General features: G+C 38.1%; 2 protein-coding genes across 27 annotated transcripts in view; one reads left to right on the top strand and one right to left on the bottom strand.

Moving 5' to 3' along the window:
• Positions 1-24,867, top strand: part of LOC129569624 (uncharacterized) — a 76,011-nt gene that overhangs the window by 44,929 nt on the left and 6,215 nt on the right. For 13 of the 26 annotated variants that reach the window (XM_055448817.1, XM_055448715.1, XM_055448873.1 and 10 more), the window contains 8 exons: positions 11,208-11,340; positions 11,434-11,614; positions 11,785-12,626; positions 12,751-12,876; positions 13,034-13,314; positions 13,387-13,589; positions 13,698-14,307; positions 15,235-15,302. In XM_055448817.1, coding sequence (XP_055304792.1) covers positions 11,208-11,340; positions 11,434-11,614; positions 11,785-12,626; positions 12,751-12,876; positions 13,034-13,314; positions 13,387-13,589; positions 13,698-14,307; positions 15,235-15,302 — 2,444 coding nt within the window. Of the gene's footprint in view, positions 1-10,073; positions 10,537-11,207; positions 11,341-11,433; positions 11,615-11,784; positions 12,627-12,750; positions 12,877-13,030; positions 13,315-13,386; positions 13,590-13,697; positions 14,308-15,234; positions 15,303-24,867 lie in introns of those variants that run through there. The other 13 variants (XM_055448740.1, XM_055448668.1, XM_055448848.1 and 10 more) reach the window with 3 other exon arrangements.
• Positions 15,400-17,423, bottom strand: LOC129569805 (uncharacterized). Its single transcript, XM_055448973.1, has one exon. The coding sequence runs from the start codon at positions 17,196-17,198 to the stop codon at positions 15,639-15,641; it is 1,560 nt and encodes a 519-aa protein (XP_055304948.1). The 5' UTR covers positions 17,199-17,423; the 3' UTR covers positions 15,400-15,638.

The following is a 24,867-nucleotide window of genomic DNA, read 5'->3' as shown; positions in this document are numbered from 1 at the left end:
GGCTGGTGCATGGGTTTCCATGCGATCGGAATGAACGAATGAACCTTTGTTATGTGCGGAAAATGTGAGAGGAAAATGCCATTTTTTTCACGGCCTTTTACCAAATTTCAGTTCTATTTGAAATCGAAGCTATCACATTGAATTTTAGGCTTTTTGTTCGTTCTATCGACGTCATTCTGTCACTCATTGTCGCACTTTCGTTCAATTTCGGTATACCTTCTCCAAAATCGGTCCGCATAACAACAAAGGGAAAAAAGCTTGTTTTTTTCATATATCTTTGAGAATTTCAATTAAATCTTATATTCAATATGTTTGCCATTGTATTCGATTAGATGACATTGGTTGGTGACAACCTATCAAAACTCGGTCCATATACCAACGAATAAACACCATTGATTGTGAGAGTGGAAAATGCGAAGCTCAAATCCACGCGCCAACAACAAAAAAGTATGATTGAAATGTTTGCCATTTTTGTCCTCACTGCATTGGATGCTAGAACGAAGCGAAGGAATTGTGTATGAAATCATACTTTTTGGGTGTAAGCTCGATCGATTTTCTTCGACTCGTAGCTTTTGCAGGGATTATATTTCAGTCGATGGCATAAAGTTTGTGTAAAATCCAAGAATTGTGTCTTTAAGAAGAAGAAGTTTTTTTAGGATAATTAGAAATTCCTTTGAGCATTTGGGGTGCATTTTGTGAACTGTGCGCGAACAGACCTCGAACTTACTTAAAATTACAAAGTTAGGGATGCAGACGGCGCAGAAAAAAAATCGACCCGTCAATTTCTAAAAAGTTAATGTGTTTCGTTCGCAACAGTCGCAACTCCAACTCAGCACAATTTGTAGAGCAAATGCGACGGAGAGGAAAACGTACAGCTCTCACCAAGCTATGGCTATAAAATGTGTAAAATGAAGTTTTAAATTGGCAAAAAAAATTGTTCCAGAATGAATTTCAAAGTAATTAATGCACGAAAGTTTATGCTGGAATTAAATTTAAACTTTACGGCTGCCTGAAGTGTATCGAAAAGTGAGTGGGTTATTTATGGTTTTTGCGGCACATTTTCCATACATACACACGACTTTCTAACCATTTATATCGATTTTCCATATTACAAATAGACAGAGCAAATATATAGCGTTATCAGACAGAGAAGAAGCCAAGGCAGTGCAAAAAGTAAGCAGAAAAAAACACACACACTCACGTATATTTTAAAAGGGATTCGATAAACTTTCTGTGTGCAAATAATGTTGAAATGTGTTTTATCAAAGCCATTTATACAACATATATATGCTGAAAAGTAATATAAGTTCGTAAATATTGGCTTAGTTGCTATCTTCTATAGACTTTTATCTAATCCGTCATGCCGTTTATAGTGGAAAGGCACATGGATAGAGTATAGTAGTTTCGACAGTTGTGTTTTTTTTTGCCCTCTCGCATTCTATTGGGAAGTTGAACGAAATGGAATGGCGAAACACAGAATTGCCCGCTAAAAACGACATTTCATGACGCCAAAGAAGCACACGAATTACATACAATTTAAGGCGAACATTTTTATTTCGAATTTATATTATCATTTTGAGCTCGATCCCATTTGCCAGATAAACGACCAACGTACGGGGCATTAAATAAGTTTTCGCTTGATGTATATAAAGACGGACGGTTTTTTTTCGTGCTTCTTTCTCTGTGTCACGCGCGCCGAGAGATATGAACAAAAAGAAGGAAGAAGATAACGACAAACTGTGTGTATAAATTAAATCAAAAGCTTGCTCGCATATACACACAGAGAGACATACGACCGATCGACTAAGCTGGCTAAAAATCGGTAGCAAAAGAGAAAAGAAAAAGAAGAAGAGCCATAACAGTTGAACTTAGATTCCAACTTTTTTTTTGGCTTCGTTTCGATTTCTTTTATTTGTTTTGCCTTTGATATCAGGGCAGCTGAAAAAAAATGTGTCCGATTTGAACTAGCAAAAATGTATGGCCCATCCGATACACATGCACACGGCTTTCAGGCAGACTAATAATTTAAATATTCAGTAAGTACCATTTAATTCAGATGGTCGGTGGAACGAGTGAAACTAGTGTGTGTGTATATATAGCGAAACGACCCATGTATGCGATAGAATGAGATTCGACAACGTCTCGTGGCACGATACAATAGACGATTATTCAAAAACGAAAATGAGTCGATTGCGTTCGCCGTTGACGTACATTGCACGATATGATATTTTCCGATTTCAGTTGCTAAATTGTGTACTAGAAATAAATGTACTATTTTGTTGTTGAGATTTCAAATGCGTTCACAGTTCAAATGTGTATTTGTGTGGAATGTAATTTCCTTTGGGATTCTTAGCCGAATGGCATTTCGTGTATACGGTATGAGAGTGTAATGCCGACGAGCGAGCGCGCGCACGCTCTTCTCACATATAACCGTCTCGTTTTCGCCATCGTTCCATTCATTCAGCACACAACGACTTTTTTCTCTCTGCTGCTTGTGATACAGTGAAGTGTCTGTGTGAGTATTTTGGTTGCTATGAGGCGTGGTCTAACAGCCATGCGTCGTAAAACGTTTCATATTCCAGTCTGCTTCTTCTTCTTCCACTCAGTGGAATCGGTTTGAGTGTTCTTGTCGATTCATTAATGCCACTATATTGCCCGTACAGCATGTACAATGTACATACGCAAACATTTATATGTCATATGGCTTTTTATTCCATCGTGCAGTGTAGCACTCTTTTCAAGAGCTTATATACGTGCGCTTGGATTTTTGTACGTATGTAATCATCGTACGTGTTTTTTTTTCTTCGCTTCTGCCACTCTATACTGTTCCTCATCACACACAGTCTGGCCTTTTTATCGCTATATATTTCCAAATGCGAAGTTGCCGTACTTTCCCTTCATTCTGCCGTCGCTACCACCCGTGCAATGTAATGGAATTGTACCGAATGGAAGTACATGGAAAAGGCTTATAACACTTTTTGGATTGCTTTTATAATGCTCTTTCAGAAAATTTAATTGATGCCGCATGTATTTGATGTATGTGTTTGAGTTGTATGGGAGCGAGCGAGCGAGAGGGAGAGCAAGAGTGAGTGTGCGGAAAGTGTGCGGTATTTTTGCAATAACATGCAAACACACGCACATACCGTACATAGCATACACACACACATCTATCTCGTGCACACAGCACACGCTCGTTCCATCTCGTTCGCTCCTTCTATCTACGTGACTATAAATATACATTAATTGTTCTTGGTTCGTGCGCTGTTGCCACATTTTGCCTCGTTGCCATACCATAGCAATGATATGGTTTATTGTTGTTGTTGTTGTTGTTGTTGTTGTTGTTGTTGTTGTTGTTGTTGCTGCTAGTGCTGCTAGTGGATTTAACACGTAATATTTTGAGTTCAGATCGTTTTTCTTTCCTCTCTCCTTCATTTTTGCGCTTTGTTGTGTCGCATTTCGTTTTCATGCTAAAATCACATTTTACTGCACCGAATGAATATTCGAATGAGCGTTCCCTTGCATTTATGTACTCTTGCCCGACGAGAAATTTGCGGTAAAATAGGTGTACGTCGACTATCCGTCGCATATCCGTTTTTGAGTGCGGATACTCGCAATGCGAATAGGTATCCACAATAAAAGTTGCCGCAAAATGTTATCGCTGAATACCCTGCGACTATTCGCGCTGCGATAAATGTGAAGTTGTAACTGGATCGAGTGTGACATTTCGACTTGAAACTTCGTACAACCAACGTGAAGTTGGCTGCGTTCGACGGACTTTTTCGTATTGCGACTATACGTAGAATAGTCGCAATGCGATATTCCGCAAATTTCTCGTCGGGTTGAAATCAAGAACTGCAAGGGAAAAAAGACAAGTCGAGCACTGAGTAGAAAAAAAACATCAAAACGGTGTCTTTTGAAATAATGCCATAAAATGGAGCAAAAATTAAAAGAATTGGATGAGTTTTCAATGGGATAGAAATGAAAAATCAATTAAACGGCAGTCAGATGCGCATATGTTTCAGTTTCAAATCGTTTTTTCTTCACTTCTGAATAGTAAAAGCCTTTTGGTTGCTTTCTTTTTCAAATTTAATAAGGTTTTCTTTCCCTCATGGAAGCTATTCATAGTGAATGACATTCAAACCATAAAATGAATGAACCATAATGAAAAAAACAACAACAATAGAATCAATTGATGAACGCGTTGATTTCATTCGTTATTTTGTAAGACTTTGCTCGAATATTTTCGGAAAATAATTTTCAATTTGACTAGACTAAATGCAATCGTGTGATGGAATATATTTCAAAAGAGGAAAAAAAACGTTTGCATTGTGTCGAAGTTGATAAGATAGCAAAAGTTTGTTAATTATGAAATCAAATATCGTCATGACTACCAAATTAAAATTGAATATTGCTCAATTTGGATTAGCCAATTAGCATATGACGTGTCTATGAATTTTATGACGCTTAAAATTAGCAGTAAATATTTCATTGCATATTGTCTGGCTGGCTGGAGATGTCAGGTTTTGGAATGGCGTTTGTGCGTCACCAATCAATTAAACTTTGGAATAACAAAGTTTTAGTGTAAATGCCACAAGCAGACCCGCAAACATTTCAAGTATTATAGTAACGAAATTTAAGCAACCGAACCCAACATAGACAATGGCGTTGTCGATCAAAATCAACTCTGTTTGAGACGGAAAATTAATGCGGCCTTTTCTCTTTCGCCAAAAACCAGTTGACAGATAAATGACATGTGCTTTTAGTCTATGTCAGCGAATAAGGAACTAATGTGATATTCTGAGAACAACAACAACGACCAAATCGACACATTGCAGACATGCCGAAAATCGAGCAAATAAACAATGTAAATGCCTGGGAAGTAGTCAATATCCCGTATATTTGCGTTGCGAAAATTGAGTGCTGCTTTGGTAGCAACAGCAGCAGCAAAATAGAGACACAAACTTTATAACCGTCATATGTGTACATAGTAAGAGAAGAGCGCGTCGTATTGTTGGCGCTCATTTCGACATTATTATTTATTCAATATTCATAGATCTATTGCGCGGCGGTTGTAAAGTTTCTTGACTCATAGCATTTTATTTTGTTTTCTTTGCTGCTGCTGCGGCTTTTTTTCTTTCTTTATTCGCTCACTCGCGCTCACATACAAAGTTGAATATTCAACTTGTGAATAGACAGTTCATCCGTTTGCTGCTGAAAAGTTTTTCTAGAGCGTAATCCGATTAAATTTAATTTTATTTTTTACAGCTCTCGTGGCTGAAACATAAAAGTTGAGCGAATTTGTATGCGGTTTCTTTCTTTTTGGTGTGCGTGTGTGTGTGTGCTGATGTTAAGTGTTAGCCGAATGTTCCAAGGAACTATCTGTGTTTTTCTTTTGGTTTCGATGAGCATAAACGGCCGTATTTCGCATTTTAGAAATGTTTCAAGTGGAAAATGTGCGGTAATTTATAGCCCGTATTTTTCTCTTTTATCTATTTGCGAGTGAAGCAGCGTATTTTTCTTTGTTGAAAACATTACAGTTGTTTCTCGTTGGCATAATTGGCATTGTGTGTGTGAATTGTTGGAAATGAAATGTTGCGAATTTTGCAACAACGAAAAAAACAACAGAGAGACGAGCAAACGAGGTACTATAAGACATGCCATTGCCATGTATATATATAATTTGGTGCGTGGATACTGCGCGACACATTGGCAACACCCTTTTCCGGCTTTTCTCATACACAATCGACAACAACATCGACTTCACTCTCAGCGACTCTCTTCCCTGGTTCAGCAACTCTCTTTCGCTGAGAACAATATACGAACAGTAGCTGAAATTTTCTCACTCAAAGTAAAATGTGTTCACAAATATACAAAACTTCTTTCTTTTTCTGCTCAGCTCTTCTCAATTCTTTTCTTTGCCACTATTGTACTTCGCTCCACATACATAATAAAAATGGTTTTTTTTTCATACGCATTACACTTTCTTTTCGTATTGGAATCAACCAAGTAAATCCGGCTTATGTTACGTCGACCGTATGTTTGTGTGTGTGTGTGAGTATTTGCATTGAAAACGCGAAATGAATGAAAGTTATCTGTGCATTGTGTTTGACAAACCAGTAAAATTTCTAGAACCCCGAAAAAAACGACAGCAGCAGCAGCAGCAGCAGCAGCAGTAAGCGGAGAGAAGAAAAAAAGACCTGAAAAAGAAATAGAAGAGAGCGACGAGATGTAAACATGAACTAACTCCAAGTTTTTGCCCGTTTTACACATTATGTATTCAAGAATGTGGATTACATTTGAGGCCAGAGCATGTATTCATATATAAGCATCGCGCATTCCATCATCGGCAGCCGCCCGTCTCGTGATCCGTTGCAAAATAATAATAATAACAGCAAAAAACACATACACACAGAGAGAGAGCAGCAGCAACAACAACAACAACACATGAACCATTCTTAATAATGACTAGACTTCGTGTATTCCCATTGTTATTTCTGGTGTTGCTGCTGCTGCTGTTGCTGCTGCTGTTATGATCGATGGCAAAGGCGAATGGTACTTTTTTGCGTTTCGACTATAAATCATGTCAGTTCGCCCCGTTTTACATAGAAACATGTCGTGTATACGATTGGGTGAACATGTGGTGGTTGCGAATGCGAGGAACAGTATGTATCCGCGCTCGCGTTTATCCGGACACACTCAATGTGGATGGATTGTATGGATGCTGATTCTTACATATTATTTCGAAAATCGATAATTCGGATGCGAATGTAGAATATTTTGAGACAAACAAATCGACAAATTACAACAACAGACCTCCACAGCCTCCTCACGGACACACGGCAAAGCAATCGATACGTTGCCTATTTACTGGAACTCGAGCACCATATCGTTTAATATTCACATGCATGGTGACATTTTTTCGTTTGTTCATACTGTTGCCTGCCATTAAATTGCCGGCATCAGCGAACACATTAATTTCCTTCACACGCACGCATATTTTGGCCCTTTGCTATTACGCGTCATTTTATAATATACATTAGGAACACAGGTACATTTTTTTTCTGTGCCCCAACTCCGAGTAAAATCATGTCCGATGCAATTTATATACAGAACAGGCACACCGCCGCATGCTAAGTACTACTTCGAAACCAGTTGACCTAAAAATTAAATTATTCCTCGGCCTCTGTGTGTGTATGGTGTATGCCTATTCGGTTTTTTCCATGCATTTCTTCTGATGATGTGACTTTAATACGAAAAATATGCTCAACATTCCAAAAGCATTGGCATTAAATGAAAACCAGTTGGAACGAAATAACGGCATATTATTTAATTCCATTTCAACAGTCTTTGTTTTTGTTCGTTTCGTGTTCAGCGCTTCAGAACGCAGTTACTTCAGAACAAAGGGAAAAATGCACGATATTTTTTTTCCATCAGCATAAATGATTGTGTTGTGCTGTTTAAGACAGGCAAAATTATCAACATCAAATAATTTCTTTTAAACGCCAAACGATTCATTGGGCAAATTGGTTCATTTCTCGTTCGGAATTGGCGTTGAATTCTTGTGAATTGACGATGTTCATCATTATGCGTGCATATTATGCGTTGTGTTTCGCTTGGCTGGTGATTTCGTTCGAAGAGATCAATCAATTTCATTTAATACAGTTTAACGATGGTTGGTTCGATCGATTTTTTTTTTGCTTCAGAGAACATTCTCGTCGAGAATATCTCGATGACCTTCCCTATTTAAAGCACAATTATTCCAAATTGGTGGATTTAAATCGAGTTTTCTCCGATCTTTGACCACGTAACAACAGCACACAATGGATGATTCCGATGAATGCACATTTCTAATTACTTTCGCAAGATGAGTGTGGAATATGGAAGTTGGATTTTTAATGATGCTCTCAAATGCGAGTATTAATCCATGGCGATTGATATGTTTCCAACGTTTGAATCCAATTAAAAACCAACTCAAACTCAATTTCATGGCTGTTGAGATGATGAGATGTGTTATGAATCATATCAGTTTGGAGAATTCGAGAAACAAAATAATCACTTTTCGGTTCCACGCAATTTTTTTTGTACTCCTTCACGGGCGATTTAAAATCATCACTTGATGAATTGGCATTCGTTAGTTGTGCCACTTGTGCACTGAGCTAGATAATAACCATAGGTGAATGTGTGTGATTTTAATTACGTGTATGTGATCATTTTTGTTGGAATTACCAAGCGGGCTAAATGTAAACTTCTTGTTCATATTTACCAATCGTAATCTATAAGTTGGATTGATTACGGTCTCTTATCTAATCGCAGTGAACCTTCAAAAGGTTTTCACTACGGCGAAAAATTGATGGCGATTGAAAGTTGTTATTGGTCATTTGCTGCTGGTGTTGTTGTTGTTGTTGTTGCTGTACACAAACTAGTGTAAACAAAATCCAACATTTCAATTTGTTCGTGAGAGCTAAAAATACACAATTTTACTATGAACGTGTTGGTTGGTGTCGTTTTTACAATTATTGCGAACAAATATAATACGTCAAAATGTTGGGCATGTTTATTTTATTTCAGAGACTATCATACGTTGTTATCGGAAACGATAGACAGGCTCATGAACCGTGCAAAAAAAAGAGAGACGAACGAAGGAACGAAACAAATGAAAAGCTTGCAAATTTTTTTTTCCCGTTGCCTGCAACTGTCATTCGATGTATATTGAGTGTTTGCCATTGCAAATGCACGAAACTGAAACGGCATGACATCGTATTTTGTTTCATTTGACCGATCAGCGAATAATAAAATGCGCACAAAGTGGGATCATGTAGGTGTATATGGCGTACATTTTATTGCGTGTTCAACTGCATTCGCAACAACGATGACGACGACGGCGGCGACACGATCGGCATCGAATTTTCAATATGACCTTGTTTTTGTATCACATTTCTCGAATGAGAGATTTTTTTCATTTCAATGTTCGTTCTGGTTATCGCTCTGCGTACCAGTTTTGTGTTTTTTTCCGTTTCTCTTCGTCCATATCTCCATGTGTCTCCCCATTTTACAGTTTATTTATTCTCACATTAAGCTCTCCGTTTGTCGTTTTAGTGTTGCTGTGTTTTTTTTTTCATCGTCGTCATCATGTATATATATTTTTATACCCTGACATTGCAATAATGTTTGAAATGTGTGCTCACTCGCAAATATAATGGATTTCATTTCTCTCTTTTTTTGCAAAAAGGGAAATGCACATAAAATCAACCGTATTTAAGAGAAGAAAAAAACTACCGTTGTCATGCATTTTGTATTCTGCTGTCGCTTACAGCATTTAATATTGCAACATAACATTTCGACGTGCATTTGCCTGCGGTGTGAAAGGGACCAGCCGATTCAGCTGCATTGTGTTACTGTAGTAATGCATTTCGTTTTTAATTTTTGGTCATATTTACGTACAAAAACATGATTTCGACGAATAAGAGAGTGAGTGAACCGAAGCCTCATTACCTAAAGGAAAAATACTGAAACAAACAACAACAACAAGAAGAATAACTATGCTAAACGATGCAAGCATGCGCAGCTGGTTTCAAATGCATGTGTATGCGTTACAAATGTGTGCATCATACGTCCCATTCTCTTTTGTTCGAATGTGAGTGTGTCGAAAGAGATCCTCGCACAGACAATGAATAGGAAACAGACGAAAGCAATCTCCTTTTGAAAAAACCATGGTTTCTTGTAGTATTTCTGGAATTTCTAAGCAAATACATGCACTACGAATTTAAATGCATTTCACATTTGTGTAAATGTGTGCGTGCGCTTCATTCTTTTGTCTTTTAGGTGCAGTGATCGGTTTCGTTACTGTGCCTGTTAATTATTGTTATTTCGAATTCCTTTTTTCTGCTTTTCGCTTTCTTGTGAATGATCGATGAACACTTTGCCCGAGAAAGGAACATTCGTGTGCGTGCGTATTGTGACGAGAGCGAAAAGGAAACAGATAGTTGTGTATGTGTGCATGCACATATACACACGGAGAGCAGGCAAATATGTGAAAGAACCTTTTTAGTGATGGCATACATGGCGAGAGAGTGAGAGGAAAAAAACACACGAATATATGTGTATATCAGGTACACCGTTTTGTTCATAAAAAAATTTCGGTTTCTCTTCTGTCTCTTTCGTTCTGTGCCTCATTTTGGTTTCTCTCTGTTTTTTCCATTAATCGACCCGAGTAAACACTCAGCAAATATTTTGAAGCGATAGTTATATTTTTACACTTTTCGAATACGATAAACCTTTTTCGGGTGCTCTCTGATCTCCACGAACCGAAAAAAATCTGAAAAATCATCAGAAATTATGTGCTAAAATTGGAGCGTTGTTTTGGTTTAGAATAAGAAATTGTCTAGTGTTTAATTTGTAGGTTTAGACGAGTGTGATAGTTGAATTTGCCGTTGTTTAATTTGACCCCAAAATGAAATTATTAAATACTCAATATGAAAACGAGTGTACAGCTGAATCAGAAAATGGTGCCGAAGTTTTGAATTTGTCAATGAAAAAGTAAGTGCTCGATTGTGATCATGATTTACATCGAAACTTTCCATGGAAGTCCAATATCAAGTGCTCGATGTAGATAGCCTATGTCATTAGGTCTAATCTATAAAAAAAATCCGACTTTCGAACGTGGCCACACAATGTATTTATGAAATTCGGATTATAAACTTCATAATCCATGTGATATATTGAAAGTGTACGGCTTTGGGCAGGTGATTTGGAATGAATAAAACCACACGAGAATTTATCGTTTATTTCAAAAAGGTGTGCCGTTATAATAAAGGCGATTTTGTGATACTGTATTTGTGTTGATGGAGACTTCATTTGGGTGTATGATTTTTTCGTAGAAAAAACACAAAATGTGAATTTGTGGTGCCTCACTTCCTACATTTGGACAATTTGAATTCGATACAAACGATAATCAACGAATTGTAACGGATTAAACCTATTTTGTTGGACTAAACTGGATGTAGAACCAAATATTGAATATTCACGTGTGCAGAGTTCTGATATCGGGCTTGTGCCTAAAACGATAAACTTATTACCATTATATTCTTTGAAGAAAAGATTGTTTGGATTGGCTTTAGTGTTGCTTGCTATTCAATTAGTAATAGTGAATTGATTACTTTGGTTTCATGTACTAATTGGAAACTTTATTGTTTTCTTTGTGAATACAGGCCTGTCGACACACCCCAACCATATAGCAAAGGACCACAGCCAACCCCAGCTGCATCACCTCAATCTTACAGAGTTCCAGCTCGAGAAGCGCCGATTAGATATGTTCAACAAAATCCATATGGAACAATGCAGGTAAGATGCATCATCCGAATCGAGAGAAATGCCATTGAATACGAATCTAATCGACATGCAATGTATCTAATGATAATGATTGAATTGTTGCAGACTTTTCGGGAAGCCCCATATGTACGCGTACCACAAGTGCCACAACAAGTTGAATATCGATCGGCTCCGATTTCAGTTCCAGCAAATATATCAATATCTCATGGTTTACCACCAACCAGTACGATTGAAACGGTTGCAAACAATGCATCGAATAGACCCCGCATCTCGCTGTTGCCTGAAGGTGAGTGTAGTTAATGAACAATAGCTTGGCATCGTAATTCAAATCGAAACCAAATTGATTTTCCCACTAATTTGCTCTCGTTCCTCATTCTCTTCCTCTCTTCCTCTCTCTCTCTCTTTCTCTTTCTCGCTTTGACAACAATTTGAAATGGACGCCACAATGATGAACAGATCGACGAATTCCAAGTGAATACTTGCCGGGCCGGCCACAACAAGCTGCTCCACCAGATCCTGGTGGACCGCCTGCATTTAAGAAAATTCGGCTCACCGAAAATCATTCACAATCACCGCCTCCTCTGCTGAAAGTCGATGTCCGAGATCCACCATCGACTGGTGCCTATCATCCGCAAGTGGAAGCCATATCGCCAACACCGCCAAACGATCCATCGGAAGAGCTGCGCGCCACCAAGGATGAGCTACTACAGAAAATCACAAAAGTGGATATGGAAATAAATAAGGCTGAAAAGACAATAGCAATGCTAAAAACAAAGCAGGCGTCACTCGAGGAGACCACCTCGAAACCGGCCAAAGCCGAAGAAAAACAAGAAGTACAACCGAAACATCGGAGTTTAGCGCAGAAAATTTATGCCGATAATCGAAAGAAAGCGAATGCGGCACATCAACAGATGGCAACGCTAGGCCCACCAGTCGAATTGCCTTTGTACAATCAACCATCGGACGTAGAAATTTGTAAAGAAATTATCCAACGGCATCAGTCGTTTAAATCTAGGCTTTTATTGCATTTGAAGAAACTTAAGTCTGAACGAGCAGCTAAAGACCAGGCACTGGTGGAAAAGTATTCGATATTGTCGCAGGAGTGGCTGCGTCGCGTCGAAAAAATCGAATCGAGTGCAAAGCGAAAGGCGAAAGATGCGAAAAATAGGGAATTTTTTGAAAAAGTCTTTACCGAATTACGGAAACAGCGTGAAGATAAGGAGCGATTCAATCGCGTCGGTTCACGCATCAAGTCGGAAGCTGACGTAGAGGAAATCATTGACGGGCTACAAGAACAGGTACGGTTCGATAAAAATATTTCCACCCAAAACAATTGACTAGATTTAAAATCACAAGCACTTGAAACCGTGTGCCATCGAATTGTGTTTCTGAATGATGATTTTTTTTTCTCTGGTATTTCAGGCAAACGAAGACAAGAAAATGCGCTCGTATGCAGTTATTCCGCCACTGATGCTAGACGCTAAACAGAAGCGATACGTATTTCACAATGAAAATGGAGCCGTCACCGAAATGGAAAACGACTTCAAGGTTTGTTGACACATTTCCGTTTTATTCTCTGCCCAAACTGGATTTCTCATGAGCTCTGTTCGCTTTGCTTTTGGTTCCGTTTCTTCTTTTCGTTTCGTTTTTGTTTTATTCGTTTCGTCCTCTGTTCTTTTTTGTGTATTTTCTTTGCCAACAGCAGGATCGGAAGAACTTGAATGTGTGGACAACCGGCGAAAAGGAAATTTTCAAAGAGAAATTTCTGCAACATCCGAAAAACTTTGGCGCCATTGCTGCTAGTCTGGATCGGAAGAGTGCACAAGATTGTGTGCGATACTACTACCTCAGCAAAAAAACAGAAAATTATAAACAATTGTTGCGAAAATCTCGTCAACGAACGCGAAGCTCCCGTAATCCAAACAAATCCAATCATACTCAATCTCAAAGCATTGTCGATGCAATGACAACTGGAGTAACAACGAGGTAAGATCATCTAAATGCGAGCAGCCCTCATTTTGAATGTAAACTAATAATTTATGACTTTTTTCTCGATAGATTGCAACGTGAACAACAACAAAAGACTGGTGCTCGTGCGACGAATTCAGCAAATATAACGCCACCACAAGTAACAACAGGCTCGACAACACCTCCGAATTCATTGCCATCTCAGTTTACGCCTCAAGTGCGCTGCCCTCCAGCCGAAAGCACAGCATCGACGATAGACTCAACCAACAATGTGGCTGATTCACCATCAACTGGTACGTATAGCTTCAGTTCTGCCATGCCGTGCAAGACACGATTTGCAATTGAAATGAAAACTTTATTGAAATTGCTCAACTTTTTGTTTGTCTCCATTGAATTTCTAGCATCAACAACGACAAATAATGTGAATGAAAGTGAAACGGTGTCAGTATCAGCTAAAGCCGGTGACACTGATAGCAGTGTGAAAAGCATGGATGTTGACATTGATAAAAATGATGAAACCGTTCGAGAGAAAACTGAGGGCACAGCAGCGAACACAACCCATTCTAGCTCACCAAGCGCGTTGCCAGCAGATGGCACGGCCTCAAGCGCAAACAATAGTGGAAATCCAGCCCAGACAATGGTTGCCGCCCCAACGACATCTGCCGCATCGAATACCAACTGCGCGAGCATTGTGAATACCGTAAATGGAGTAAAAACGGAAATCGTTACATCGTTGGCGAATAAAGCGACCGCATCGAATGCAACGTCGAACGAGAACGCACCACATTTGAATAACACAAATCAAGCGTCAGCCGTGGCGGCGGCACCAACGAACCCATCACCATCGTCATCTTCATCGTCATCGTCATCATCGTCGTCGTCGTCTGCATCATCCGAAAATGATACCGTGAAATTAGAGAACAACAACAAGGCTGTGGATACAAGTGTATCATCTGCTGTGAATACTGTTGCATCCAATGCAAACGAAGAAGATGAAAAATTAGACGAAAGGTAAGGAATTATCAATGATAACTCGATGCAGAGAAAATGAATAGAATCAATAGATACGCGAATGAAGTATATGTGGAACAAAAAACGAATCAGTAGTTTTCGAAAGTGCATTTTCATGCGAGAAAAGAATTCCCATTGAATTTGAATGAAGAAATCATTTTTTGAGAGCTGAAGGTTTTTTTCCAGCTACTGCTGCTGCTGCTGCTGCTGCTTCGTTCGAAAACAAATAGCATTTTCATGTATGGAAAACTCCGACGCACATTCATCTTTCAAATTGATATTTTTCTGTTTACATAAAAACCAATGATTCAAAAAGCTTCTTCTCTGAGCAAATATGAAAGATTCCTCTGTTCGCAAACTGAATGAGAGAGCAACACAAAAAATCGGCTGCATTTAAACCGCTTATGTGCACACACACACATTTTTTGGCCCGTGTGTGTGTCGAACTATACATTGACTCTTGCCGAAATCGCATACGCTCTTTTTTCCGTTCTTTTTCGCTCTGCCGTTTCGCTGGAACCTTTGCTCATCAGTTACGCTACTCTCGGCAAATTCCTAATCGAATTTAATTGAAATGCTATTTGCAAATACACATTTATTCCCTGTTCCTTTTTTCGTGATGGTGGGGCAAAAATCGAACGAACGAAAGAAAAACAAAGAATTATTCAAAACGAATGCAATTTAATCTACGGAAATTAAAACAGGAAAAAGATGTCGATTGATTACGATGCGATTTGTTTCTTTTTTTCCCCGTTATTCAGTTTAACGATGTCGAAAAACGGGATTGATTTTATTTTTATTTTCCCTTGAGCGGTTCAATCATATAAGCTATAATGTGTGGTAGATACTTTTTAATCGATTCGAAATTACTTGATTGATTGTTTGAAACAATTTGTTTAATGAAATAAAATTGTTTGTGTTTTTCAGTGAGGCAAAGAAGCGACGAAAAGATACATCCGAATCAACCGAGGACGATACAACCGTTGATAGCAAAGGTAAGTCAGAACCGTGTTCAATTTCAACAAATTAATTTGAAAATGTCCACCAGCAAGATAAACAATGTGAAAACCAAGGGGAGGAGGAGGGAAAAATCACCGTTTTTGAAACGGGACTGCGCTTTTTAACTAATTACAAAGTAAATCATTTTTTTTCCATTCGTCAAGTGACAATGACACACAAAATTTTCATTTTTTTCTCGTTTCTTCATCGATTCTACAAAGCAAAGAAGAAAACTCTTTATTTGGTTCCAAAATTTCATGGTTTTTTCTTTCTCTGATATGTATACATTCTATATTTGTGTTACAATGCATTGGGTGAACGACTAATTAAATTCAATTTTCTTCGTTGGCATGGCACAGTTTACGGTGTTTGTGCACAAAGTAGTAGCTGGGAAATTTGCTGCCGCACGTTTTACACGGATAATATTGAACGTTCATGTCAAGTGGTCGCACCTCACGTTTCACGTCAACACTCTGTGATATTGATGTTGATGAGGTCGTCGTCGTCGTTGTCGACGAATGCGATGATGTTGCAGCAACCGAGTTTGTTACACTTTTTGTTGACGAATTTTCACTTTTATTCACGCTCTGACCACCACCACCACTTTCGATTGAACTCTCAATCGATAACGGATTAATGTGCCGCTTGGCATGCTTCTGATAACAATACTGACTTTTAAATGTGTGCTTACAATAGACGCAATTGTACAGCTCTTCGGATTTCGTTGTTGCACTGGCGATGCAGTTATTTTTGCATTTTATGCGATCACTCTTTGATGATTTGTCGGTGCGATCGTGTACAACAATTTCTTCACTATTTTCGGAATCCGTTCGATCGGCTTCGATTGCTTGACGCTCCGATATGTTACGGGCCATTTGTAAGTGAAATGAGTTAGTCATGTGTGCTCTTTTGCGTTCAACGTGTTGCATTTGCTTTGCTGCGACGGTTGAACAAGTGTTCTGCGGGAAACGGCCGTATGCATCGTTTAGAACGCGTTGAAATCGTACAGGACCATCACAACTTGCCACATCAACGATAAACTTTTCGGATTCACCCACTTCTTGCAAACTTTCTTTTTCTTTTTCCACAATGTCGTCGTTTAAAGTGGGACTTTGCGACGAATTTGTTCGGCTGTGCGATCGCTTGCGAAATTTCGATGGTGGTTTAGCAATTAATTTCGTGTCATCCTTCAATTCTGGTTCAGGTGTCAATCGATCGACATCAACACTTTGCGATGTACTAGCTTCGGATGATTCACGATTCGTATTCTCTTCGACCACAATTTTCTCGTCGATTTTTCCATAACTCTCACACAGATCAACATTACTTGCGCCCATGGTTAAATTGATACTTTTAAACGGTGTATCATAACTTCCAAGTACAGGTTTTGTAACTGGTGGTGCAACGAATGCTAAGCCACCGCTTGTTGCTTTGCTTGCAATCGGTCGAACCACTTTGATTGCGTCACTTGATGCCAATGGCGATGGTGATGGTAACTTTTCGAAAAACCCATTACTCGAATATCCTTCCGATTGAATGCGTGCAAGAAAGCTGCGACAAATTTCCAATGCTCGTGGCATGTGCAACACATGCGTGGCCAACAGTACACCGAAAATGTTCTCAACATTCAAATCCAAAAATCCCGTGTACATGTACGTTAACAGCGGCGTGAAATGTTCAGCTGTTACATTTGGTACATAAATTGGACAGTCTTGAATGCGTTCGTCCGGCCGTAAAATCGATCTCAGATAGCCGCTGTGTGCCGCCAACAACGTACTGTGTGCAGCGAATCGTGAAAATGGCAATGGACCAATTTCTAGTATCACATCTGGTGCATTCGTTTGTAATGCTGATGCAGTCGTCGTTGTTGATGTTAACCAATTCGAAAACATTTCCCCAAAATTTCAATCGAATTCTCTCGAACAAATCGCCCAAAAATATCAATGAATACTAGTCGAGCTGAGTGAATTCAGTACAGCGGCTGAACAGACAGAAAGAGGTGAAAAATGATATCGATAACAGCGCGGAACGACAACAGCACATATGCACCACGTGCACAAGGTTCGAATATGAATTACCGAATGTATGTGTGATTCGCGGAAAGTCAAAACTGTAACTGGATCACTTTTTAGCCGTTGCTCATGATTTATATACCGAAAAGTCGGCGTGCTCTTCTTTTTTCCTCGTTCATTCGTGATGTACCACATCGCAATCCATATCGCACTACGGGAAAAATCTATTGAAACAGCATAGCAATGTTGAACAAATACACACACCGAGAGTGGAGAGGCGAAAAAAGAAGAGAAAAACACCACTGGCAAAGCAAACAATTGCACTCTACTGCGCATCATCAAAAAATATAATGTACCACTGACTGCTCGTAATAAAGTTAATCTGTAATGATCGGAATCATAAGCGATTCAAGTGCCCTGCAAAAATATAAATCACTCTTGCCCACTACACAACGCCGGTTGTGGTCGATGACGATGGGCCAAGGAAGAAATGAGAGAAAGAGAGAAATTTCATTACGCGCTGGCCGAAACAATGTTTCTTCAGTTTTAATTCAGACAAAACTGTTGTTATTCCAATGCGACGAATGCAAACCGAAGTGGAGAAATCAAAAATAATTGGCTAACTACCGCAAACCGCAACTTAAGATGGGTCACCCTTCGCATTTCGACGTTCGCTTTTATTTCATTTCAACATAATTAACAAACAAACCTCGAATATGAAGTGGCAATAGCAAATAGCAGAGGGTTTATTTGTTCGTTTTTTCTCTCTCTTTGCTTTGGATATATGTAGAGACAAATCAAAACACAACGAAAGGGGTGTGTATATATGTATACAAAAAGAAGACAAATCAGAAAAAAATAGGAATTCAAACAAATTTTTGTTGATTTTTCTTCGGGCATTCGATTTGAAGCCTCGGATTCGGCTAATTCCAACGATGAATCAATCTCGATTACTCTCGAGTCCGCTGCCACTCGTTAATAGCAAGAGTAATAGCATTGAACTGGGAGAGAGTGAGCATATGTTAACATTCCATATAATTCAAAATGTACACATGTTTCTTTGGTATGGGAACGCATGTTAAATGATATAAATTAAATTTGTCAATTAAAAATGTCGCTTTTTGTTCAGTTAAGCCTCTCACATACACATCAATGTTTATTTGCCGCCAAAGTTTGGTGTGTGTGTGTGTACTTTTTTTCTGTCTCGTTTATTATGAAAAATCAATTTTTGTCGTTGCAGCACAATGTGTGTGCACCCATAAATGGATTTTCATCGGTGAGCCAGCCGATTGAAATCGCTAGTTAATCAAAATGAAAATAAGCAAAATACACAATGCACACATCCACATTTCGAACGAATGGAAACAGTACTGCGCACATGTGTGTATGTTCATCTTTTTTTTTCAACGTGCATTCGTTTGCCACTGAAAAATGTCATACGTTGGAACACACGAATTTAAGTGACCGGTTTTTTTTCTGCCCATTTCTTTTCGGTTCCGTCTGATTTCAATTTTTGACTGCATTTTTATTCGAATTTGCTGAAATTAATTGGCTTCGAGTGCTCTGACATTCATATTTCATTTCATATTCACTGATTTTTATTTTCGATCATTTCGCGCTCGCTCGCGCGCACACATTCCACATTTCCAAATGCAAAGCGTTTTTTATTTATTTTGTGAATCCATTGAATTCATATTCGAATGTTATAAATATTCGATTAAATTGATTGATTGCATATTGAAATATACATTTTTGGAATCTATTTACTTTTCTCAATGATATTGTCCGTGCATCAGTACATGGTGTAAGGGGGGAAAATCAGAGCGATATTTATACTAAAATCAATTGGGATAATGGTTTTTCAAGCCAGAAATTTATTTTGCATTTCAAATTGCGAGTTCGCTCAAGGATTTTTTTGTTTCATTGATATCTAAAATTATGCGCCTTGAAATAGAATCTACTGAACACTCCACAAGAAATGGTAGAAGATATATTTGTTTTAATTGAATCAAGCCACTGTAACTGCACTACACGATTTCCATCTTATCCTGACTAATGAGTAGCGGTGTATGAGCGTCGTGTTGTGCATAATTTAATTCATACGCACCAATTAACACAATTAAGCTAAGTACTTGTGATTATATGATAAGATGGTAGCACCGCGAATTTAACTATGCGCTTATTATTTGTACTGCACTGATAATATTGACACAGCGAACTAAATGAAACTTATGAAATCTCCACACATTTTCCGAGTTTAGATAGTGGAAGACGAATGTTGAGGTAATGAGGGATATCGCATTTACTATGCATTTAAACATCCACTCACACTCATCACCTTTTTTCTCATTCAATTGAAATACATTTTATTCTGTGGTCGGATCATAGGGATTTGTGGGAATTAATAATGCCATTTGGATACAACGAAAATGGCAAAAGCCTCAATTACAATGTTGATAAACATAACCTTAGGCCCATAATTCATATCCATATGGAAATCGCGCATTTTCCAACCGAAAATCAATTATCGACACCAAACATATATTTAATGTTCAGCATTTTGCAGCAATAACATGGCCTCATTTGGGATTTTCGGTAATGCAATTTAACAAATGTTCGATGCCGTTCGATTAATTCCATGTGACAATTTAAACAGATACAAATGAATATCCATTGATCCGTTTGCAAAATGGAATTAGATCGATTTAGTTAAACATTTGCAATTTAAATTATACGAATTAACAGCCATTTGTGTAACCATTTGTAATTATTTATATACGTCAAAATGGTGCAATTATGCATAATTAAAAATGATGATCGAAAAACTATTGACCAGATCCATTGGCTCAAGTCTCATGTGAAGTCGAAACAAATAATATGATAAATTGGCCGGTCAGAGAAGGAAAAACAACAACAATTTATTCGATTAGCATATAAAGAGCGGAAAATGAAACAAATTATGGCCTAAAATTGCACCGCCAGGTAGAACATTCGTCCAAATTTTCTCTCTTACTCTCTCGCTCTCATTTTATTGGCCCAACGATTCAATTATTTATAGGCCCTAATGGCACTAAACATGTGTGTGCGAGGCACTTTCAATTAGTCAAGTTTATCCATTCGATTGCGTATCGAATGCGTTTTATTCTAATGAGCATGAATAATTTCGGTCGGTTTTATCAATTCCGACGAACCATTCAAATTTAATACATTTATTTTAAATTGAGAGCGAGTGCGGAGACACACAGAGAGAGAGAGAGAGAAAAAAAAAACACGATGGAATATTAGAATGGCCGATGGCGAGAGCAAATATTGGCCAAATAAACGCTTAATTAAATGAATGTCAATGAGTAGCGGCGGCGGCGGTGGTGGTTAGCCCGAAGGAGAGATAAACAATATGATAAATGTATTTCGATGTTATGAATTCGTGATGTGGTCGAAAACTGATTTTAATCTCAGAAAAATTTATTCTCATTAAAACATTTATCATCATTTTTTTCACCGTTACTCGACGAGCGCGCTTCACCAGAAAACGAACATTTTATGTTGGTGGTGGTGATGGTGGTATGGCCTGAAGATGAGACTTACTTGATTGTGCCTTCCGTTGTGATTTCATCGCTTGAACGAAACTCTCTAATGAATTAACCATGAAAAATTCATTTGCCAACGAAACGGTCCAAAATTAAATCTGTGCGGTGGTCTCGATTCGACAGAGAGCCAAAATACTTCCCGAAAATATTCGCGGGACGACCGGAAAAAAGTTGCGCTTTAAATGCCGAAGCATTCGCAGAATATCTCTGTCTTGATACATAATTTAGTATCATTGAAATTGATGACGTCCAACTAAACTGAGGGCAAAATGTTGACGTGAATCAATGTTTCTTCCATTTTTCCGCCTCAAATCAATTGCCGACTGACAAAAATGGTTCATCTCCAATTTAAAATCCAAAAATAACAAACACATTTCCACCATTTCCCATTCACAGTGCAAATGACATTAATAAAAAAACAACGAGCAAATCATTGGAATTTACATTAAGTGGAAATTATTTAAACATGATTAAATTGTTTCATTTGCTATCATTATAATCATCTTCGTCAGCATGTCAGACACGGTGATTAAACGCAAATATTAATCATTTTACTGTTAATTATTCATCATCGTTTAAAGCAAACAGCAACAACACAAAAAATAAACTACCCGCAAATTTAATTACGGTCAAATAAAATGTAGTTAAAATCATAACGTTTACTGTGCACGACCCTGTGTCATTGGAATATACCATAAATTGAATGTATTTATAATGACGTTCAAAATGTTTTGAGTTAAGTTTGGAATTTTTCTAATGTAATTGCTTTAAAATCATTTATTTGCCTGTTGATTGTGCTGATTTTAGAGTGCAACCCTTTTTTTCCAACCGCTTCAGATGTATAATGCTGCTGCAGCCAGTGCTGCTGGTTGGCTGGCGGTTCGCGACTTCCTTTTTAATAATTCATTCTTTGCATTTTCATTTTGAAGATAGAATTGCAGTTAAATGGGATTTTCATTGTGAATTCACAGTCAATGTTCCGTCAAAATACATATCAGCAGAGTATACACACTCAAAATATGTTTGGTTGGTCGCTGGATATGCAAAAGTGTATAATTCCTCTATTTCTTCTATCTCTTTCTGTCTCTTTCTGTCTCTCTCGCTCTCTCTCGCTCTCTCTTTCTCCATACCCAATAACAATGATTGCATTTTTCCAAGTATAACGTATTTTCAACCATTACTATAAGTGCTTCGACTATTTGCGTTTTACATTCGTAACTGTGAATTAAAATTCATTTCGTGCATATTTCATTATTTCATCCCGGCTCTTGTCTCCGTTTGTCTCTAACTGAATTTCATCTCTTGTTGACCGGTGCTACATCTGTGGCTAAATGTGTATTCTCTCTTCATCGTTTCACCTCTTCTCACAAACTCATGAATGCTTTGCAGAACATTTTTCATTGGCAAAACATGTTCGCCTGAAAAATGGATAAAAAAAACCTATTTTCGGTGTGTGTGTTTTTGTATGCGTTTTCCCACAAAATCGTTTAAATTTTAATTTAACTGTTATAAATGTGCATCCGCTGATCATCGATAACCTATTCCAAACTGAACAACATCTATTTTCGTCATTGTTTGCGCTTTTCGAGGCATCTAAATTGGATCAGCATAATCCTCTCTTGTTGAAATTTGCATAATCCGATTCAATTCATTTTTTCGTTCGTGTGTGTTTTCGCTTTTTCATTTTGCACTTTTGAATCATGGGCATACAATACATCAAACCTCATTTTCTGAATGGTCAATGCATGCTGAATAGGAAATTTAGACGCAAATCCAGTGTAATTTCGAATATATATATATATACCTATGCTATGTACCCAAACGATGTGCCACATATAATGCGAATACATATTCTGCATTTTCAAATGGTTTTCAGTCAAGAGAAAATGTATTTTCATTAAACCATCGAGCAGCAGCGGCGGCCGCCGCCGCAACACATTTCAAAATTAAAAGCGTTTGGTCATCACACGGGCTTGTTTTTGGCTACTGTGCCACATAAACACACATCGAACGGGACCATTTAGCTCAAAAACCGAAAATCAATCGAAAAACAATGAAATATTGTCGGCGATGCTTGATGCTGTGCTGCTGCTGCTGCTGTGTTGCTGTTGCCAATTAAACGAATCAATTAAATTGAAATGAATTAGCCCCAACCGTTTTTCATCCGAGTGCGAGCATTATTTATCCAAACAAATCCACCTTAACATAGTTGGGGAAAAGTGCCGAATTTCATTTTTATGCAAGGTAAAACCACATTTGCATTTCTATTTGAACTTCGCATCAAATATTCGGATTACAAGAAACCGACCAATAGGCTCCCCCGCGCTCTATCTCTCTCTCTGTCTCTCTATCTCTATTTCTCACTCTCTTGTTGAATTCGACAGGTAAAAATGTTATGGCAACTCATGTTTTCGAATCAATCGACACAATCTGATAAATTAATGTGAATAATTGATGTAATTGCTCAGCAAATGCCCTAATAAATGTTTGGCTTTTATTTTTGGAAAATTCCACTTCTTCTTTCACTTGGCTTCATTTAATTTGTTGAAAAGCAAAGCCAAGTATTATTCCATGGGATTTCATCCACAATCCAAAGACATACCGAAAAAAAATAAAACAAGAAGAAGATGAAGCACATTTCGACTTTTCTTGCTTAATAACGGAAATTAAATACTTGATGGCGAAAGCAAAGCGATTAATTAGTAAAAAAGCGTAAATTAGCAAGTCAGTGTTTTTGTTGGTCGTTTGTTCGTTTTGCTTGCGCTCGGTTTGTTTTACTTTCGAGATTCTGGATTTTGGAAAATTGCATTAAGGCAAAGATAAGTGCGGCGCACACGGTATATTTGCCGTGTGTTTCAACCAGAAGTAATCGTTCTATGTGGCTGTCATGTGTTGAAAATGATATCCGTATCGCTCGCTCTCTCGTTCAATCGCAGCCAAATTTCACATTCGTCATCAGAATAACTTGTGAACTCATCACAAACAGTTTACGTTGTTACGACGCGGCCAAACAAAATGGTTTAGAGAATGACGATTTTACATTACCCTCTCCCGAAAATCTGGTTATTTACACACGCGCGCGCGGTACCAAACCGGAGAACATTGATGGAAATGGTAATGTTTGCAAATCATTAGAATGAAACTGCCTGACAATGTGTTGTTTGATTTGTGAGAATGTCACTGTCTCGGTGGCACACAAAGCGAAACGGCAGAACTATAGTTTGACTCGACAGAGAAAAAACCCAAGAGGATTATGGGGTGTCATACACACACACACACACACAGAGAGAGAGAGAGAGAGAGAGAGAGAGAGAGAGAGAGAGAGAGATAAGCTGTCGATTCAATCCACTTATCTTGTGCGTTTTTTTCCTGTGCTCATTGTTCACCTTTCTTGTTCCTACCACACCGAAATGATGATCTATTTAACATCGTTAACAGTACAATCGGAGTGGAAATTTACTTTGTGCATTCCTTTTGAATTCGCTCATTTAACTTTTAAATTGTCAACTTCCATTTGCGATTTGCTGGGAAAATGAATTCGATATGACCACGGAAACATTTTTTCCGATTGTGTTTGTGTTTTTTTCGCCTTCCGTGCACAAGATAAGGGAAGAGAGAGTATGTCCCCAGTGATTTGCGCATCATCTGCACATTTGCATAGAACGTTGAAACGAACATTTGAATGAAGCATTTCAAATAATAGCAATGGTAGCTCGGTTCACTTTAACAACGATTCGTTGTCTGAATTTATGATGGTTCTAACGTCAAAGGCATTTAATATCCTAAGAAATACCCAGTTTATACTCGTTGTGTGTGTGTGTGTGTGTTCGTGTTCAGTTCAATTCGGACTGTGAGCTAATTTTAAACTCACTTTTCGAAATTGCCAGCGCACATTGTCCCATGGGAGACGACAATAAAGTAAACATTGTTTTCAAAGTCTATTTCAATTTTATGTGAAACAT

This window comes from Sitodiplosis mosellana, unplaced genomic scaffold (genome assembly GCF_009176505.1).
Source record: "Sitodiplosis mosellana isolate CC-2019 unplaced genomic scaffold, AAFC_SMos_1.0 Smas_scaffold_1, whole genome shotgun sequence".
Lineage (NCBI taxonomy): Eukaryota > Metazoa > Arthropoda > Insecta > Diptera > Cecidomyiidae > Sitodiplosis > Sitodiplosis mosellana.
This window is presented reverse-complemented; position numbering and strand designations above follow the sequence as displayed.

Coding starts and splice junctions, on each gene's coding strand:
- LOC129569805 (XM_055448973.1), bottom strand. CDS start 17,198: ATGTTTTCGAATTGGTTAACATCAACAACGACGACTGCATCAGCATTA.